Consider the following 15,800-nt stretch of genomic DNA (forward strand, 5'->3'; position numbering starts at 1 on the left):
CATCACGAAATCCGGCGCGCTGTCGTGACGTCACCGGACAAGTTCGTAAACGTCATAATAATAGGGGTTTTCCCTTTTTTCTAGCAACAAAACTGAAACCTTTTTTTACAAGGAATCATGTCTGCATTAACCACAATACTTGCGGTCAAAATGCAAACAAAAAACACACTGATAATGTATGCATTGTCCTTGAAACTGATTGGTCCACACCATGAAGGGGGTAAAGCGCGGCGCGGGGAAAGTGACGTCCCGAGACATTTTTGTTTTTGGGAGGAGTCCCAAGACGCAAATTGAATGCAGCACGCGGCAACGTCATCACCAGCGGTAGCCATGGTGACGTCACCGCGAGGGGATTATACAGTGACGTCACGTGTGTTTGTGTTCACGCTTTTCCCATCCGGTGGTGGTGCCCAGACACGGATAAGGGGCCGTCCATAAATGACGTCACGCACCTGGGGGGGGGGGGGGATCAGACATTTGTGACGATGTGTGACGAGGGGGGGGGGTTGAGAAATGTGACGTCACATCAAAATGCGCAACTTTAAATATAGACAACACGTTCTACTTAATTAAATAGACTTTTTAAACAGGACCCTGCGGGGTGGGCTGGTAGGAATAATACTAATACCGGTACAGGGATATCGACCGCACACACACGCGCACACACACACGCACATACGCGCACACACGCACGTACACACGCACACACGCACACACACCGCACGCACACACACACGTACACACACATGCACGCACGCACACGTAATGAAGTTGTGTTGCTACGCTTCCAGTTCGCCGTGAATAACGATCCGAAGCCCAATAGCGCCCATTCATCACGCCGCTCGAGTGGGCCGGACACGCACGCACGCACACACACGCACACAGTCACACATATACACACACGCACACACAGACACGCACACACACGCGCACACACGCGCATACACGCGCATACACACGCACACACACGCACGCACACAAACACACACGCACACACACGCGCATACACACGCACACACATACACACGCGCACACACACACACGCACACACACGCGCACACACACACACGCACCTCTCACCTGCTAGGCAGCGGTCGCCGCTTCTCCCACATCTCTCGTCGCGGCAGCTGTAGCGATGGTGCAAGTTTGTTGTTGTAAAGTAATTTTGAAGCGAAGTTTAAAGTTTTGCCGTGATGGCAGGGGGAGCGGGCGGTAATCTTGTCGGACAGGGTCATGCCAAGTGTTTGCAGTAGGGGGCGATGTTGATACACGTGTGAATACGATGTAGTGAACACGACAGAGATGTGGTGAACACGGCAGAGATGTGGTGAACACGGCAGAGATGTAGAGATGATAGTGAACACGACAGAGATGTAGAGATGATAGTGAACACGACAGAGATGTAGAGATGATAGTGAACACGGCAGAGATGTAGTGAACACAGCAGATGTAGTGAACACGACAGAGATGTAGTGAACACGGTAGAACTATAAGCGAGTGAATAGCAGCAGCGACGAGGCCTCTCGCTGCCTCTGCTCTGCCGCTGCCGGGCTGCAGATTCAGCCGAATCAGGTACCACGGCCAATATGCACAACAACAACAATAAACGTGCTGCGTTTCATCTCTGTGTTAATAAGCCTGCCGCACTAGGCCTCACGAAGCCTGCCGCACTAGGCCTCGTGCCGTGCTTTTCGTGCACAAATAAGGGGATTAAATGTATCTCGTCTCTGTGTTAATAAATGTTTCTTGTCTCTGTGTTATAAAAACGTGCTGCGTTTCAGTAAAATAATTGTTTTTAAATAAACGTGCTGCGTTTCATCTCTGTGTTAATAAGCCTGCCGCACTAGGCCTCACGAAGCCTGCCGCACTAGGCCTCGTGCCGTGCTTTTCGTGCACAAATAAGGCGATTAAATGTATCTCGTCTCTGTGTTAATAAATGTTTCTTGTCTCTGTTAAAAAAACGTGCTGCGTTTCAGTAAAGTAATTTTTTTTAAATAAACGTGCTGCGTTTCATCTCTGTGTTAATAAGCCTGCCGCACTAGGCCTCACGAAGCCTGCCGCACTAGGCCTCGTGCCGTGCTTTTCGTGCACAAATAAGGCGATTAAATGTATCTCGTCTCTGTGTTAATAAATGTGTCTTGTCTCTGTGTTAAAAAAGCGTGCTGCGTTTCAGTAAAGTAATTTTTTTAAATAAACGTGCTGCGTTTCATCTCTGTGTTAATAAGCCTGCCGCACTAGGCCTCACGAAGCCTGCCGCACTAGGCCTCGTGCCGTGCTTTTCGTGCACAAATAAGGCGATTAAATGTATCTCGTCTCTGTGTTAATAAATGTGTCTTGTCTATGTGTTAAAAAAGCGTGCAGCGTTTCAGTAACGTAATTTTTTAAATAAACGTGCTGCGTTTCAGTAAAGTAATTTTGAAGCGAAGTTTAAAGTTTTGCCGTGATGCGCCGGAAGCGACGGCCATCTTGTTTAATTCACATATCGCAGGGGGAGCGGGCGGCCATCTTGTCAGACAGGGTCATGCCAAGTGTTTGCAGTAGGGGGCGATGTTGATACGCGGACGGACGGACGGACGGACAAACGCGGACGGACGGACGGACGGACAAACGCGGACGGACGGACGGACGGACAAACGCGGACGGACGGACGGACGGACAAACGCGGACGGACGGACGGACGGACAAACGCGGACGGACGGACGGACGGACAAACGCGGACGGACGGACAAACGCGGACGGACGGACGGACACATTAATCTATTGGTGGTCTGGTCCACTTCGTTCCTACCAGTATAATCTATTGGTGGTCTGGTCCACTTCGTTCCTACCAGTATAAATGTTTTCTCCTACAACATCAGAGTGCAGCGCCACATTAAATACGCACGACAATGACGATAGTTTAAAGCGATTTGAAGCATGTTTTATTTTCAAAATGGAAATATGGTTTTGGGGGGAGGGGGGACAGAGCTTTGTGACGTCATATTTGAGGGGGGGGTCTGACTTTTTGTGACGCCGTGTGACGAGGGAGGGGGGTCAAAAATCCTCCAAAATCGCGTGACGTCATTTATGGACGGCCCCTAAGAACAACTCCACGCGTTCGTCAAGTCTTCATATTCAGGAGCTCATTCAATGTCATGCCCCAGCAGGAGCCTTAAGATGTTGCCAACTGTGCCCTTCCATGTGTAACGGGTTCCGGAGACACTTGTAGAGGTAACTTCTTTATTACAATCCAACACTCCAACAGTCCAACACTCCAACAGTCCTGATACTCTGTTACAGCCTAGGTACACAGCCTAGGTACACAGCCTAGATACACTACTCTGGCTACGCTCTGGAACTCGCCCTCACAAGGTCGTAGAGTCGGGAGTTCCAGTCCCACCACTGGCCCTCACGGCGTCTCAGGGTCTTCAGATGGCTGGTCTTGGGTCTTGGGTCTTGAGCTACAACTGGCCCTGATCGTCCAGGGAGCTCCCCTTTTATGCCTAGTCCCCAACGAGGGGTGGGGCCGTGTGCGCCCCCAGATATCCCACAGAGCACACACAGCCCCCCCCCCCCCCCCCCCCCCCCCCGTTGGTGGCGCCAAGGGGCTTAAGCGCCTGGGCCGCCCGGGAACCTAGCGCCTGGCGCCAAGAGGCTTAAGCGTCTGGGCCGCCTGGGAACCCAGCGCCTGGCGCCAAGGGGCCCAAGCGCCTGGGCCGCCCAGGGTCCCAGAGCCCCCCAGCAGCCCCTCCCCTCCCATGTCACTACACATGCACAAAGATCACCTGTGTAGTCTCTAACACTGTCGGGGCAAGTGCTGTTTGCGAGCAGCACCTATGAAGCCCGACACAACACACGAGGTGGTGGGTGGCCAGCACCACGCCGGGCCGCCTTTGTCTCCAAAATGGCGATGTTTACACACCGCACCGGGTACTCATTTGAGGCTGAATCGACCTAGGGGAGGCCCAGGACCGGTTCAGATAATTGTCACCGGTGCTGGCCGTGAGCGGGAATCGAACCCGGGTCCACGTGTCTGGCACACTGATCGCTGCACCGCCGCTTCCCAGCGCAGCGCTGCTCTGTGCGGCAAACCCCGCTTAGCGTTACTCGAATCAGCGCTAAAAGAGGTCATTACATCAACAGCTGCCATTCGCCACTAAGTGGCAGTGACATCACCATGACACGTGTGCCAGGCTATGTGCACTCTGAGGCCACGTGAAGTGTCGAAGGCTCGCTGACAGGAGGTCAAGGGACAGACCCAGGTGCCATGGGTTGACTCACTCAGATGACTGGCAGATGCACCACACAGTATGTGCCAACTTGCTGTGTTTTAGCTTCGCTCGTTGTTGTGAGCGTCGCTCCTCCGCCCTCTGTTGTTGTTGGAGGGCGACTGCCTCCAACGGCTCCTTCACGAGCCTCCTCCAGAGGCTAATCTTGACACCGCTGGTACCATTAATCGGCAAGTCCACTCAGCTCCACGTCTTTCTCTACCGCATCAGTCCATCCCCTCTCCAGCCCGTTCCCGTATACAGTACGGTAAGTCCTCATTTAACGGGTGGTGTTCACATAACGCGTTTTTGCGATAACGTGGGTCTTCCATGAAGGAACACTTTTCGCACAACGCGCACCTTTTAGCACGGTTGGTTAAGTTCATCGTACTACTGTACATACCTGTGCCCATTGTACTACTGTACCTGTGCCCATTGTGCTACTGTACACACCTGTGCCCATTGTCACGTGGCTCGTGAACGGTGCGGTGATACTGTAGGTGGAATGACAGAGTAACGCGACATCGTAACCTCAGCTGTTCGTGCCGCAGTCTCACTGCGTGTGCGTGGTTCGTCGTCTCTCGCCAAGCCTGGTCGTTCCATCATTTATGGGGACATCGTTTTTCGCATGACACAACACGTTTTCGGAACGCATCTACCGCGTTAAATAAGGACTCACTCTACACTGCGCGCACGCCAACCGCGTGACGTGCAGAGCTGTCAAGGTGGCAAAGTCGCTGCAGGGGTCGGCGGGAGCTGTGGTTACCGACACGAGCGAGTGACGTGGAGTGCTGTCAAGGTGGCATCAAGGAGTTGTGGTTACCGACACGGGTGAGTGACGACACCAAGCGCTGCACCAACATTGACTCGCTGCCCGCTCTGCACGCATATGAAGATATCAGCAGGAAGTCTGCGTTTATAGTGGTCGCTTTAAAATTGACTATGCAAATAAGTTTACACCTGCGTGACTCAAAAACACAATAAGTCCTTGTTTAACGCGGTAGTAAATGCGTCTGTAAAAAGTGCAGCATTAAGCGAAAAACGCGTGAAGCGAAAACTATTTTCCCATAAATTATATAACGATAAAGTTTGGCGAGATACTCTGTACGCACACACATTGAGATCGCGGGATAAATAACAGGCTACGCCGCTGCATTACTTTATCATTACACGTACCGTATCGTGCTGCTCAGCCGGACAGCTGAAGAAAGTAGTCGATCACTCAGAGGTCCGCGTTATAATGGTGCGCGCGTCCACGTTATAAGGGTAGAGGTCCGCGTTATAATGGGCGCATTCCGCATGGTGAGAAAAGTGTTCCCGAGTAGATGAACCGCGTTATAGCGAAAACGTGTTGTGTGAACACCAAGCGTTGCGGGCTTAATGGAATTCCAATCATGCCCCTTGGCTACTTTGCACACTTCAGATATTATTCCATTTCCTTTTTCGATGTCCGCATTTTCAATTAATCTGTAATAGCAGGCAATGTAAACTGCTTAAAGCAGCATTTTTTTTTAAAAGCATATTTTTATGTTGCTTTTGCATGATCAAGTATTAAAAAAAGAGAGATAAGTCCAATCTGCGCTCATGTGGTTCAGTTTGATTGTACCGCCTGTGCTTTCACAATTCTGTTTATGTTTTGAAACGGGTCTCCCTTGAAAACGAGACGTTTATTAAATGTTTCAATGGGCTCTTATCATAACCGCAGGAGCCGTGATCAATCGACTGCTAGATAATTACCAACCTACGTCACTGCCCACTTCCACTGGACATCTGTGAAAAAGAGCTTCATAGATCATCGGATTCTTCCGGGATAAAGAAATTAAAATACATAAACTGCCACCTATTACGATCCTGAGATGCACCAGTACAACCAGCACCACCTGCATGTGAACTGATCTCATCACTGATGGCCACTGACAAGCTTATAAGTTAAGGTCTTATGTCGAAGATTCATACGAAGAAAGTACAGTACTGTAATCGCATATTTAATGAAGATTATATTTCATCTCAAAGAAATATGATCATCCCAAAAATTTTCGAGTAACCAGAATGATTTACGTTTCAAAAATAACCCTTAGACATTGTGTATAATCCCTGCTTGTGCAAAATATACTCAAAGGGTATACGTGTTGTTGGTCTTGTGGTTATATTTGTGGAAATGCAATTGTTATTGTATTTACTTTATTTTCTATGCTTATGCAAATCGCCTTATCCATCCATAGATATTTGGACTTACTTGCGTGTTCTGTCAAGTTTACCCAGTGGTTGTAACCGTGACGACTTTGCACACCCTTCCAGTCATCCTGTAATGTTTGTATTTCGTCAAAGGTGGGTTTGCGCTTGGCATGTGCAGAGCTATATATTGCGTTGCAGCACCACGCAGCTTGACAGAGACCCTCACAGCTCAGGGATTCAAAGCCCATGCCTAAGGACTCGGGGCACAATGATCGTGATTCAGAATCATAGCACCGGATTTGCAGCGCGAAAGCTTGGGATGCTTGGACGGTGACAGATCGGCGTTCAGATCAAAATCAGGAGTGTATTTCCCATTGAGTAAAGCCCATTGAGCTAAGAAGATCTTTTTCAAGGGCGACTCGGCCAGCAGACATCAAACTATTCCACAATTACAGGTTTTAAAAAACGTAATAATAGAAATTATGTTGTAAAATTACATTTACACTTTTAATAATCGTTGAAATGAGGACATGACGAGACGAAACTAGGTCGTTTCAAAACTTTGGGGCAGCTACGTTAAAAGCTTTTAAGTGTATATTTTGTTAGAAATCTGGGAACTATTAATAGACAGACGCGCATCGCAGATTTGTATGATTTTCCAACAGTAATAACAACAGGTCAGACAAATAGAGAGCAGATCTACCGATAATAACCTTGAAAATTAAAATAGCCCTAAGGTGAAAATGGCTTCTCATGTCCAAGGACATGGTGGCACAGAGGAGGTCCGATTAGCATGGTTGTCTATGTACGGTGCGAAAGAAGTTCTACATACCGTGCATACATGTATGGAGCATCCACTGTGGACCCTAATGTAGCACGATAAACCGAGTAAAGTTTGTTTGAATGAACCAAAGGAGCAACCCTAAATGCTGCTACATCACAGTAGTCAAATAACGGAATGACTGTCGCTTCAATCATCTGTCTAGACATTGGAATCTCGGATTTCGGGCTGAGAGCCGGACGGCAGAACGTGAGTTGAAACCGGAATCCCAACGTGAGTGACTTCACGCGCTGCGCTCGTGCGCTCCAGGCATCTGTGAATACGATCCGTCCCGCCTGGTACGGTATTCACGGAAGTAAATTTACCACGACTCGCTGCAATTCCAATGATGTATTTTTACCTGGTGCAGCAAACGGTCTGTTACCAGGCATGTTACCCTCCAGCATGCTCTATTAACTGGCATCTGTCACAGACAGGAATACAAATCTTCTTTCACGTATACAGACAAATTCCGACAGCCATCTGGCATCTTGCCGTGCGCTTTTCCATCTGTTGTTTACGGGAGCTTCAGGGCACTATCAAGTGGAGACGCTAGCGGCGGTCTGAACGCAGAGGACGGTGCTGCTCTTTAAAGGGTCCCCCCACCAGTCCTCCACAATCAACTTGGAATGTTCTACAGCTGAATGGTGAGTACCTCTATACAATTGTATGTTATTTCTTGTATAATTTTTAAAATGTAGGCTTAGTTTCTAGAAAAGTTGTATGGACTTTGACAATTTCGTGAACCATAAGTATAACTCTCAGATCACTGGCACCTCTCCATTCCCCATAGATGCCGGACAAGAGATTTTGCTGTCGTGTTTTTACTCGTGAATAGAGGTTACATGACTAATTGTAATGATGCCGTTTATACATATCATTTTATCCTTACTAATTTGTCCGTTAGCCTATTTCTATATTTATAATGTACTTTCATAAATTAAGTCCTCGTTTAACGCGGCAGAAGTGAGCGCTAATCCAATAAGCGCTAAAAGCGCTAATTAATTATACTGTACCATTGTGTACTACATGGGGATGCGTTCCAGACAGTATTGTCTTTTGTATGAGCAATATTGGTAATAGCGCTAATAATACAGAAGGTACACATTTAATACAAATACATATCTGTGGTGAAGTTTCTTTCAGGTGAAAATTTTTATTTAACAAAAAAAGTCGTGACCACGATTCGTGCTAATCGGATCGCGGGGGGTGGGGTCTGGTTGGCTGAGAGCATCCATCGCTCTCATTGGCTGAGGGAATAATGGGGGCGGGTACGTTCCTCGGCCTGCGCTGCTGGGTGTTCTCATTCGTCAGCACTTTGTCGATAAAGTTTTTATTTAAATTAGTTTTGGTAAAAATGTTCTCCAGGAGGCAGAGCGCTTTACGAGGTCACGCTAAGCAAGGCCTGCCTGCATTAGGCAACGTCAATGCCTTGCGGCGCTGACACGAAATAAATCACGGACAACGATGGGTTCGTGAATCGGTCTCTCGGGATTCTGGAGCAACGTTTCCCAGTCGCCTTTGCTGGGGCACGAACCCCTCGTGGGTGACCCGCAAGAGTGCGCGTGACCTGTTACCTCCATTGCCGCTAGGGTTGTCTTAATTGTCTGTTGCCAGCAATTCCAGGGCAGCTAAATTGCAGTCCAGCCACGTTGGTACGACGTTAATGAGATGCTGTCCTCGTGGATTGCTGCAGCTAGAAATACACTTTGGGCCAGTTTTGAATTTCCGAGTCTTGCTTCCTCCTTGGAGGCTGCACAGCTCAAGTCCTCGAAAAGTGCCGCATTACGCAAAAACAATTTCACCTAAATAATATAACGATAAAGTTTGGCGAGATACAATGTACGCACACCGTGAGATGGCGGCACAAATAACTGAGGGTCTGCCGCGTAACTGCATCATTCCGCATTACTCTATCTCTGTTCCGCTCAGAAAGCGCGTTATAACGGGAGCGCTGCTGCGCGTTGTAACGGTGCGCGTGCTGCTAAAAGTGTTCCCTAATGGAAGAACCGCGTTATAGCGAAAACGCGTTGTGTGAACACGATAATACGGACTTACCATATTATCGTGCAATAGCCTGGTGGGTCTTTGATGACTGATATGCGGAGTAGGCCACTGCCTCGTGTGTGTCTTATGAGTTGTGTCTGTGGTCGATATCCTCCCGTATGCAAGTCAGTGGAACATCGCAGTACGGTAGCGGATATTCAGGTAACACTGTTTGCATAGCTGCTCAATGAGTGCTGCTGCTGTTATCATTGCGCTGCTGTTGCCGTTTCGGTTGCAACTCCCATGCTTTCTGTTTATTGTGTATATTACAAAAGCTTTCACTCAAATTAACGAGGTATGTTTTACTGCTTTTGTTATTCTAAATATTACGTTTTTGGTTGGTTGCAACGGGAGTAAAATGACTGTCAGCAATGCTATGATTATTCTATGCTATATGCAATGCTATGATGAGCAATACAGTGCTGCATTGCTGGCCAAGCAGATACAGTATTGAACTACAGGGCGACTTATTAAATATATGGATGTGTCTGTGTGTTTAGAATAGCGAGTTAACGCGCTGTGCTACGAAAGCAGCTATCCGAGTTCGATTATCGCTCACGGCCACCAACACCAGTGACGATTACTTGAACTGGTCCTGGGCCACCCCTAGGTCAACTCAGCCTCAAATGAGTACTTGGTGCGATGTGTACACATTTCCACGAGGGAGACAAAGACGGCCGGGCATGGTGTTGGCCACTCACCCCTTCGTGTAGCATCCCGGCCTTCATAGCTGCTACTCACTAACAACACCGGCCCCAAAATCCTGCTAAGACTATAGGGGGGGTCTTTGTCACTTCCCCGTTCGAGTTCAGCATTGCTCATGTATTCCGCCTGGTGTTGTGGTGTGTGTGTGCTATAGAAATAATTTGGATACTTTTTTCTGATCTACAGCTACCCTTGAAGCGTAACATGGCACAAATGGCAGTGGACATGCCGGTCTGCAGGTTCCTTCGTCAACACCGCGTGGAGCTGGAAAGCTGCCTGTCCAGAAAGCCATTGTCCGTGCTCACACTCTCAGATGAGCGGGGCATAGTTCAGCCCCCAGAGTATCGCACCCTGAACAGGGTGAAAGACCCCCGTGAGCAGATGCGGCAACTGATCGACAGAGTTACTGCCAAGGAGGAGTCGGATTGCCGGAGCTTCGTGGCGCACGTGCTCACTCCGCTGTGCTGCACGGTCAGCGGCCTGGATGCGTGGTTCACGCGGAACGAGTCCATGCTGGCCACGATGGGTTTCCTGTCCGTAGAGAGTGAGTGCCCTGGGGGTCTGAACAGTAGCACGCATTACGGGGTGTGTGTTCAGAGTATCTCGCCAAACTTTATCGTTACATTATGGGAAAAGAGTTTTTGCATTTTTGCACGCAACGCAGAACTTTTCAGGAACACATCTACCACGTTAAACGAGGACTTATTTTATATATTCTTTCGTATGTTAACTTGTTTATTGAAATCTATATCTCGTTGTGGATTAGGTTGCATTTTGAAAATCTACAAAGAATACTTGAAGGAAAGGACTTCGATCATGAGAAGCTATGATGCCAGGCCCACAGAGCACATTCCCATCAAAGAGCAGTGTGTGGAGCCCATCTTGGTGACTTATGATTACGTGGATGAAAACAAACAACACGAGAGTGAAGTCAGACTCAACGCACACGAGAACATTGTACAGCGAATGAAGAGAGATGGGTTCAAACACAATCAGCTGTTTGACCCCATTGAGGAAGAGCGACCATTGATAGTGTTGCTCGTGGGCACTGCAGGCAGTGGCAAAACCACAATGAGCAACTTTATAGTGCACCGCTTGCTCTCTGGAGAGCCAGTATTCTCCTGTAGCTTCCAATATGTGATATACATTCGATTTAGAGATCTAAACCACTATGCTGAAGAAACCACACTCCGAGAAGTGTTTGTCGATTTGCATAACAATTTGGGGGATGAAGCGGACACGATATTTTCCAACGCGAAGGAGACATTGTTCGTGATGGATGGCTTGGATGAGTTTGCGAAGCCTCTTGACTTTCAGAGACCCTGCAGCGACCCTAACAGTAGGAGGAGCGTGGAGGCGATTCTTGCCGGCCTACTGGAGGGAAGGCTTCTGACGGGCGCCTCGTTTCTGGTGACAACCAGACCCATTGCCCTGCAGCAGCTCGCTTCCATTAAGATCAAACGAAGTTCGGAGATCATGGGCTTCTCGCCTGAAGAGCGCGAGAAGTTCTTTTGTAAATTCCTCAGAGATGAAGCCCTGGGAAGACAGGCGCACGGCATGTTGCAGCAGTACGAGATCCTCAGCATTCTGTGCTGCAACCCGGCTTTTTGCCAGATAGCAGCCATCACTCTCAAGTCGTACCTGAAAGATCGCAAATCTGACATATTCATGCTGACCTCCATGACCGACCTCTTCACAAAGTACACGTTTGTTCTCGTTCGACACCACAACGATGGCTGCGGTGGTAGGAACGCCATCAACGCCAAGGAGACGATAAGAGGGCTGGCCAACATGGCTTTCAAAGGCGTTCAGGAAAACAATCAGCTGTTCAGCGAAATGCACCTGCAAGAATTCAGCATCGATTCCGATCGCGTGCAGAAAACTTTTCTTAGTGAGATTTTCAAATGCGAAGGCGTTATTGTCTCCAAGAGCTATTCGTTCTCCCACCTGACAATTCAAGAGTACTTCGCGTCTCTGGCCGTGTATCTGCCACAGCCCAAGCTGTCAGTTCCTGCTGTCATTGAGGAAATCGAGAGGTGTTCTGATGGACGGTTTGACATCTTTCAGAAGTTTTTCACCGGATTAGCGTCGCGCATTCATTGGAAAACGCTCGCCGAAATCCTTGACCGCCCATCCACGGACTCCCAGCGTGAGATCATCCAGTGGCTCAAACGCAGGGTGACGGCCAGCGACCCCAACAAGCGCAGGCTCATTAGCCTCCTGCACTGCCTGTACGAGCTGCAAGACCCCGACGCCATTCGCGAGATCATGCAGACAAGAGAGTCGCTGGATCTGTCTCATACTCCACTCAGCCCGTTCGACTGCACAGCCCTCTCTTACGTCCTGCAGAGTCGGAACAGGCCTCTCGAGAAACTAAACCTGTGGGAGTGTGGCATCAGCGACAAAGAATTAGTGAGGCTGCAGCCCACGATACAGAGATGTCACGAGCTGTGGTGAGTTGCAGCATTGAGACAAGTTGTTAGCGGTTTCATTCAGAAATGTCATGGATGTAATGTTGGTGTGGTAGGCATAAGGTATGTAAAGTGTTCGGTTAACGTGTAGTGTTCACACAACACGTTTTTGCTATAACCCGGTTCTTTCATTAGGGAACACTTCTCGCACAACGTGAAACGTGTGCCCGTTATAACGTGTAATGTGTGCCGTTATGACGTGTAATGTGTGCCGTTATGACGTGTAATGTGTGCCGTTATGACGTGTAATGTGTGCCGTTATGACGTGTAAAGTGTGCCGTTATGACGTGTAATGTGCCGTTATGACGTGTAATGTGTGCCGTTATGACGTGTAATGTGTGCCGTTATGACGTGTAATGTGTGCCGTTATGACGTGTAATGTGTGCCGTTATGACGTGTAATGTGTGCCGTTATGACGTGTAATGTGCCGTTATGACGTGTAATGTGTGCCGTTATGACGTGTAATGTGTGCCGTTATGACGTGTAATGTGTGCCGTTATGACGTGTCATGTGCCGTTATGACGTGTAATGTGTGCCGTTATGACGTGTAATGTGTGCCGTTATGACGTGTAATGTGCCGTTATGACGTGTAATGTGTGCCGTTATGACGTGTAATGTGTGCCGTTATGACGTGTAATGTGTGCCATTATGACGTGTAATGTGCCGTTATGACGTGTAATGTGTGCCGTTATGACGTGTAATGTGTGCCGTTATGACGTGTAATGTGTGCCGTTATGACGTGTAATGTGTGCCGTTATGACGTGTAATGTGCCGTTATGACGTGTAATGTGTGCCGTTATGACGTGTAATGTGTGCCGTTATGACGTGTAATGTGTGCCGTTATAACGTGTAATGTGTGCCGTTATGACGTGTAATGTGCCGTTATGACGTGTAATGTGCCGTTATGACGTGTAATGTGCCGTTATGACGTGTAATGTGCCGTTATGACGTGTAATGTGTGCCGTTATGACGTGTAATGTGTGCCGTTATGACGTGTAATGTGTGCCGTTATGACGTGTAATGTGTGCCGTTATAACGTGTAATGTGTGCCGTTATGACGTGTAATGTGCCGTTATGACGTGTAATGTGCCGTTATGACGTGTAATGTGCCGTTATGACGTGTAATGTGTGCCGTTATGACGTGTAATGTGTGCCGTTATGACGTGTAATGTGTGCCGTTATGACGTGTAATGTGTGCCGTTATGACGTGTAATGTGTGCCGTTATGACGTGTAATGTGTGCCGTTATGACGTGTAATGTGCCGTTATGACGTGTAATGTGTGCCGTTATGACGTGTAATGTGTGCCGTTATGACGTGTAATGTGTGCCGTTATGACGTGTAATGTGTGCCGTTATGACGTGAAATGTGTGCCATTATAACGTGTAATGTGTGTCGTTATGACGTGTAATATGCCGTTATGACGTGTAATGTGTGCTGTTATGACGTGTAATGTGTGCCGTTATGACGTGTAATGTGTGCCGTTATGACGTGTAATGTGTGCCGTTATGACGTGTAATGTGTGCCGTTATGACGTGTAATGTGTGCCGTTATGACGTGTAATGTGCCGTTATGACGTGTAATGTGTGCCGTTATGACGTGTAATGTGTGCCGTTATGACGTGTAATGTGTGCCGTTATGACGTGTAATTTGTGCCGTTATGACGTGTAATGTGTGCCGTTATGACGTGTAATGTGTGCCGTTATGACGTCTACTGAATCCATTATAACTTGGAACCCCCGCCAATTATAATGCGGTTTCTGAGCGGTCGACGGCAAACTACTTTCTTGAGCTGCGCTGCTGTGCGATATGTGTGTTGAACTTCGTTCGCACCATACGTAGCAAACCATACTAATCGGAGGTGTGGGAACACTTTTTGATACAGTACACAGAAAGATACAGTAACGCGGCGACGTACCCTCAATGATTTGTCTCGCCATTTTGCTGTGTGTGTGAATTGTATCTCGCCAAACGTTAATGTTACATTTATGGGGAAGGAGTTTTTGCTTCACACGCTTTTCACTTAACGTGGCACTTTTCACGAACACATCTACCGCGTTAAACGAGGCATTACTGTAAAGTCCCCGATACAATAATAGTCCCTTATACAATCCGTCCTCTTTTAACGAGGTAGTAGACAAATAACTGAGGATACTTCGTCACGTTACTGTATCGCGTACTGTATCACGCCTCAGCCACTCAGAAACCGCGTTATAGCAGTGCATGTTCGGCGTTATAGGGGTGCATGTTCCAAGTTATAGCGGTGCATGTTCCAAGTTATAGTGGTGCATGTTCGGCGTTGTGCGTCCGTCATGGAAGAACTACGTTACAGAAAAAACTCGTGTGAACAAAGACTTGCCGTAGTCGTCTGAAGTGAAGTTAACAAAGTTCACTGTTCACATAAGTCTGTGCATACAAAATCCGGTGTGACATGTTATAGCCTGTACTGTTGTACAATGATCAAATCTTACGCATCAAAATTAAATAATAACTGTTCAAAGGAAGTATTCTTTGAAAATACCTCAGTGGCTCCTTGTTAAATGACATCCACTGGGGTTTATTGTCTTGTTGATGCACAGTGTAGTCTCGCTGACAATTTTATTCAGTCAAGCACGATCAAGTGCCAAATAGTACCACAATGCACGTTTAACGTGAATGCGTTGCTGCGATAGTTACTTGGTTAATATAAGCATGCGTGTGCACCAGTCATCTCTGTTATTGTCAATGTGGGCTCTAGCAGTGTGCAGATTTTGCTGGTGTGAAGGACGATACCCTGGTTGTAGGGATGTCATGTGCAATGGTGGTGGTGTAGTGGTGGTCGATGGTAAAGCATTGCACTATTATTGATGTTCAGGTTTGGAAGTGAATCATTTGGAGATAATGGAGTAGAGCTCATGGCCAAAAATATGGAAGAGAGCAGTGGACATCTGCAGGCATTAATGTGAGTGCTGTGTGTGCCACCTGTCATATGCTGATAACAATGTGATAACAATGTGCATGCATAATGTACGTTGATTACCATATGAATAACCAAACCGGCAATGGATACCCATTGTAATTTATATGCATTCATTAATCCCCCCCTTCAGACGTGAAGGGCTCACAAGTGTTGTCATCACATCTATCCCTCTATTTAAGGAACGAAACAGAAGGATGTTTGAACAAATCTGGCTGTCATCTGATTCTGCTAGTTGTAATTACTGGCGAAACGCCGTACTCAGATTGTAAATATTGTGGATTTCCTCTCCAACACACCGGTGTGCTGTACTCGTGTAATGAGCGACTTCCGACACACAACGTATAGAGGGCTTCTTAAATTTCGATTTAAAGCTTTCGTG

General features: G+C 47.7%; 1 protein-coding gene across 9 annotated transcripts in view; it reads left to right on the forward strand.

Annotated features, from left to right (window-relative positions):
• Nucleotides 1-1,195: 1,195 nt before the first annotated feature.
• The window catches only part of LOC144935252 (NACHT, LRR and PYD domains-containing protein 3-like), a 35,021-nt gene continuing 20,416 nt past the window's right edge, over nt 1,196-15,800 (forward strand). For 4 of the 9 annotated variants that reach the window (XR_013637280.1, XR_013637281.1, XM_078861820.1 and 1 more), the window contains exons 1-7: nt 1,196-1,572; nt 4,963-5,078; nt 7,409-7,476; nt 7,775-7,889; nt 10,180-10,537; nt 10,760-12,446; nt 15,317-15,403. Coding sequence is in view for 7 of the 9 variants with exons in the window: in XM_078861820.1 (XP_078717946.1) it covers nt 7,887-7,889; nt 10,180-10,537; nt 10,760-12,446; nt 15,317-15,403 (2,135 nt within the window). In the remaining 2 variants the exon portion in view is untranslated. Of the gene's footprint in view, nt 1,573-4,962; nt 5,079-7,408; nt 7,477-7,774; nt 7,890-9,444; nt 9,451-10,179; nt 10,538-10,759; nt 12,447-15,316; nt 15,404-15,800 lie in introns of those variants that run through there. The other 5 variants (XM_078861817.1, XM_078861821.1, XM_078861816.1 and 2 more) reach the window with 5 other exon arrangements.

Source organism: Lampetra fluviatilis, chromosome 12 (genome assembly GCF_964198595.1).
Source record: "Lampetra fluviatilis chromosome 12, kcLamFluv1.1, whole genome shotgun sequence".
Classification (NCBI taxonomy): Eukaryota; Metazoa; Chordata; class Hyperoartia; order Petromyzontiformes; family Petromyzontidae; genus Lampetra; species Lampetra fluviatilis.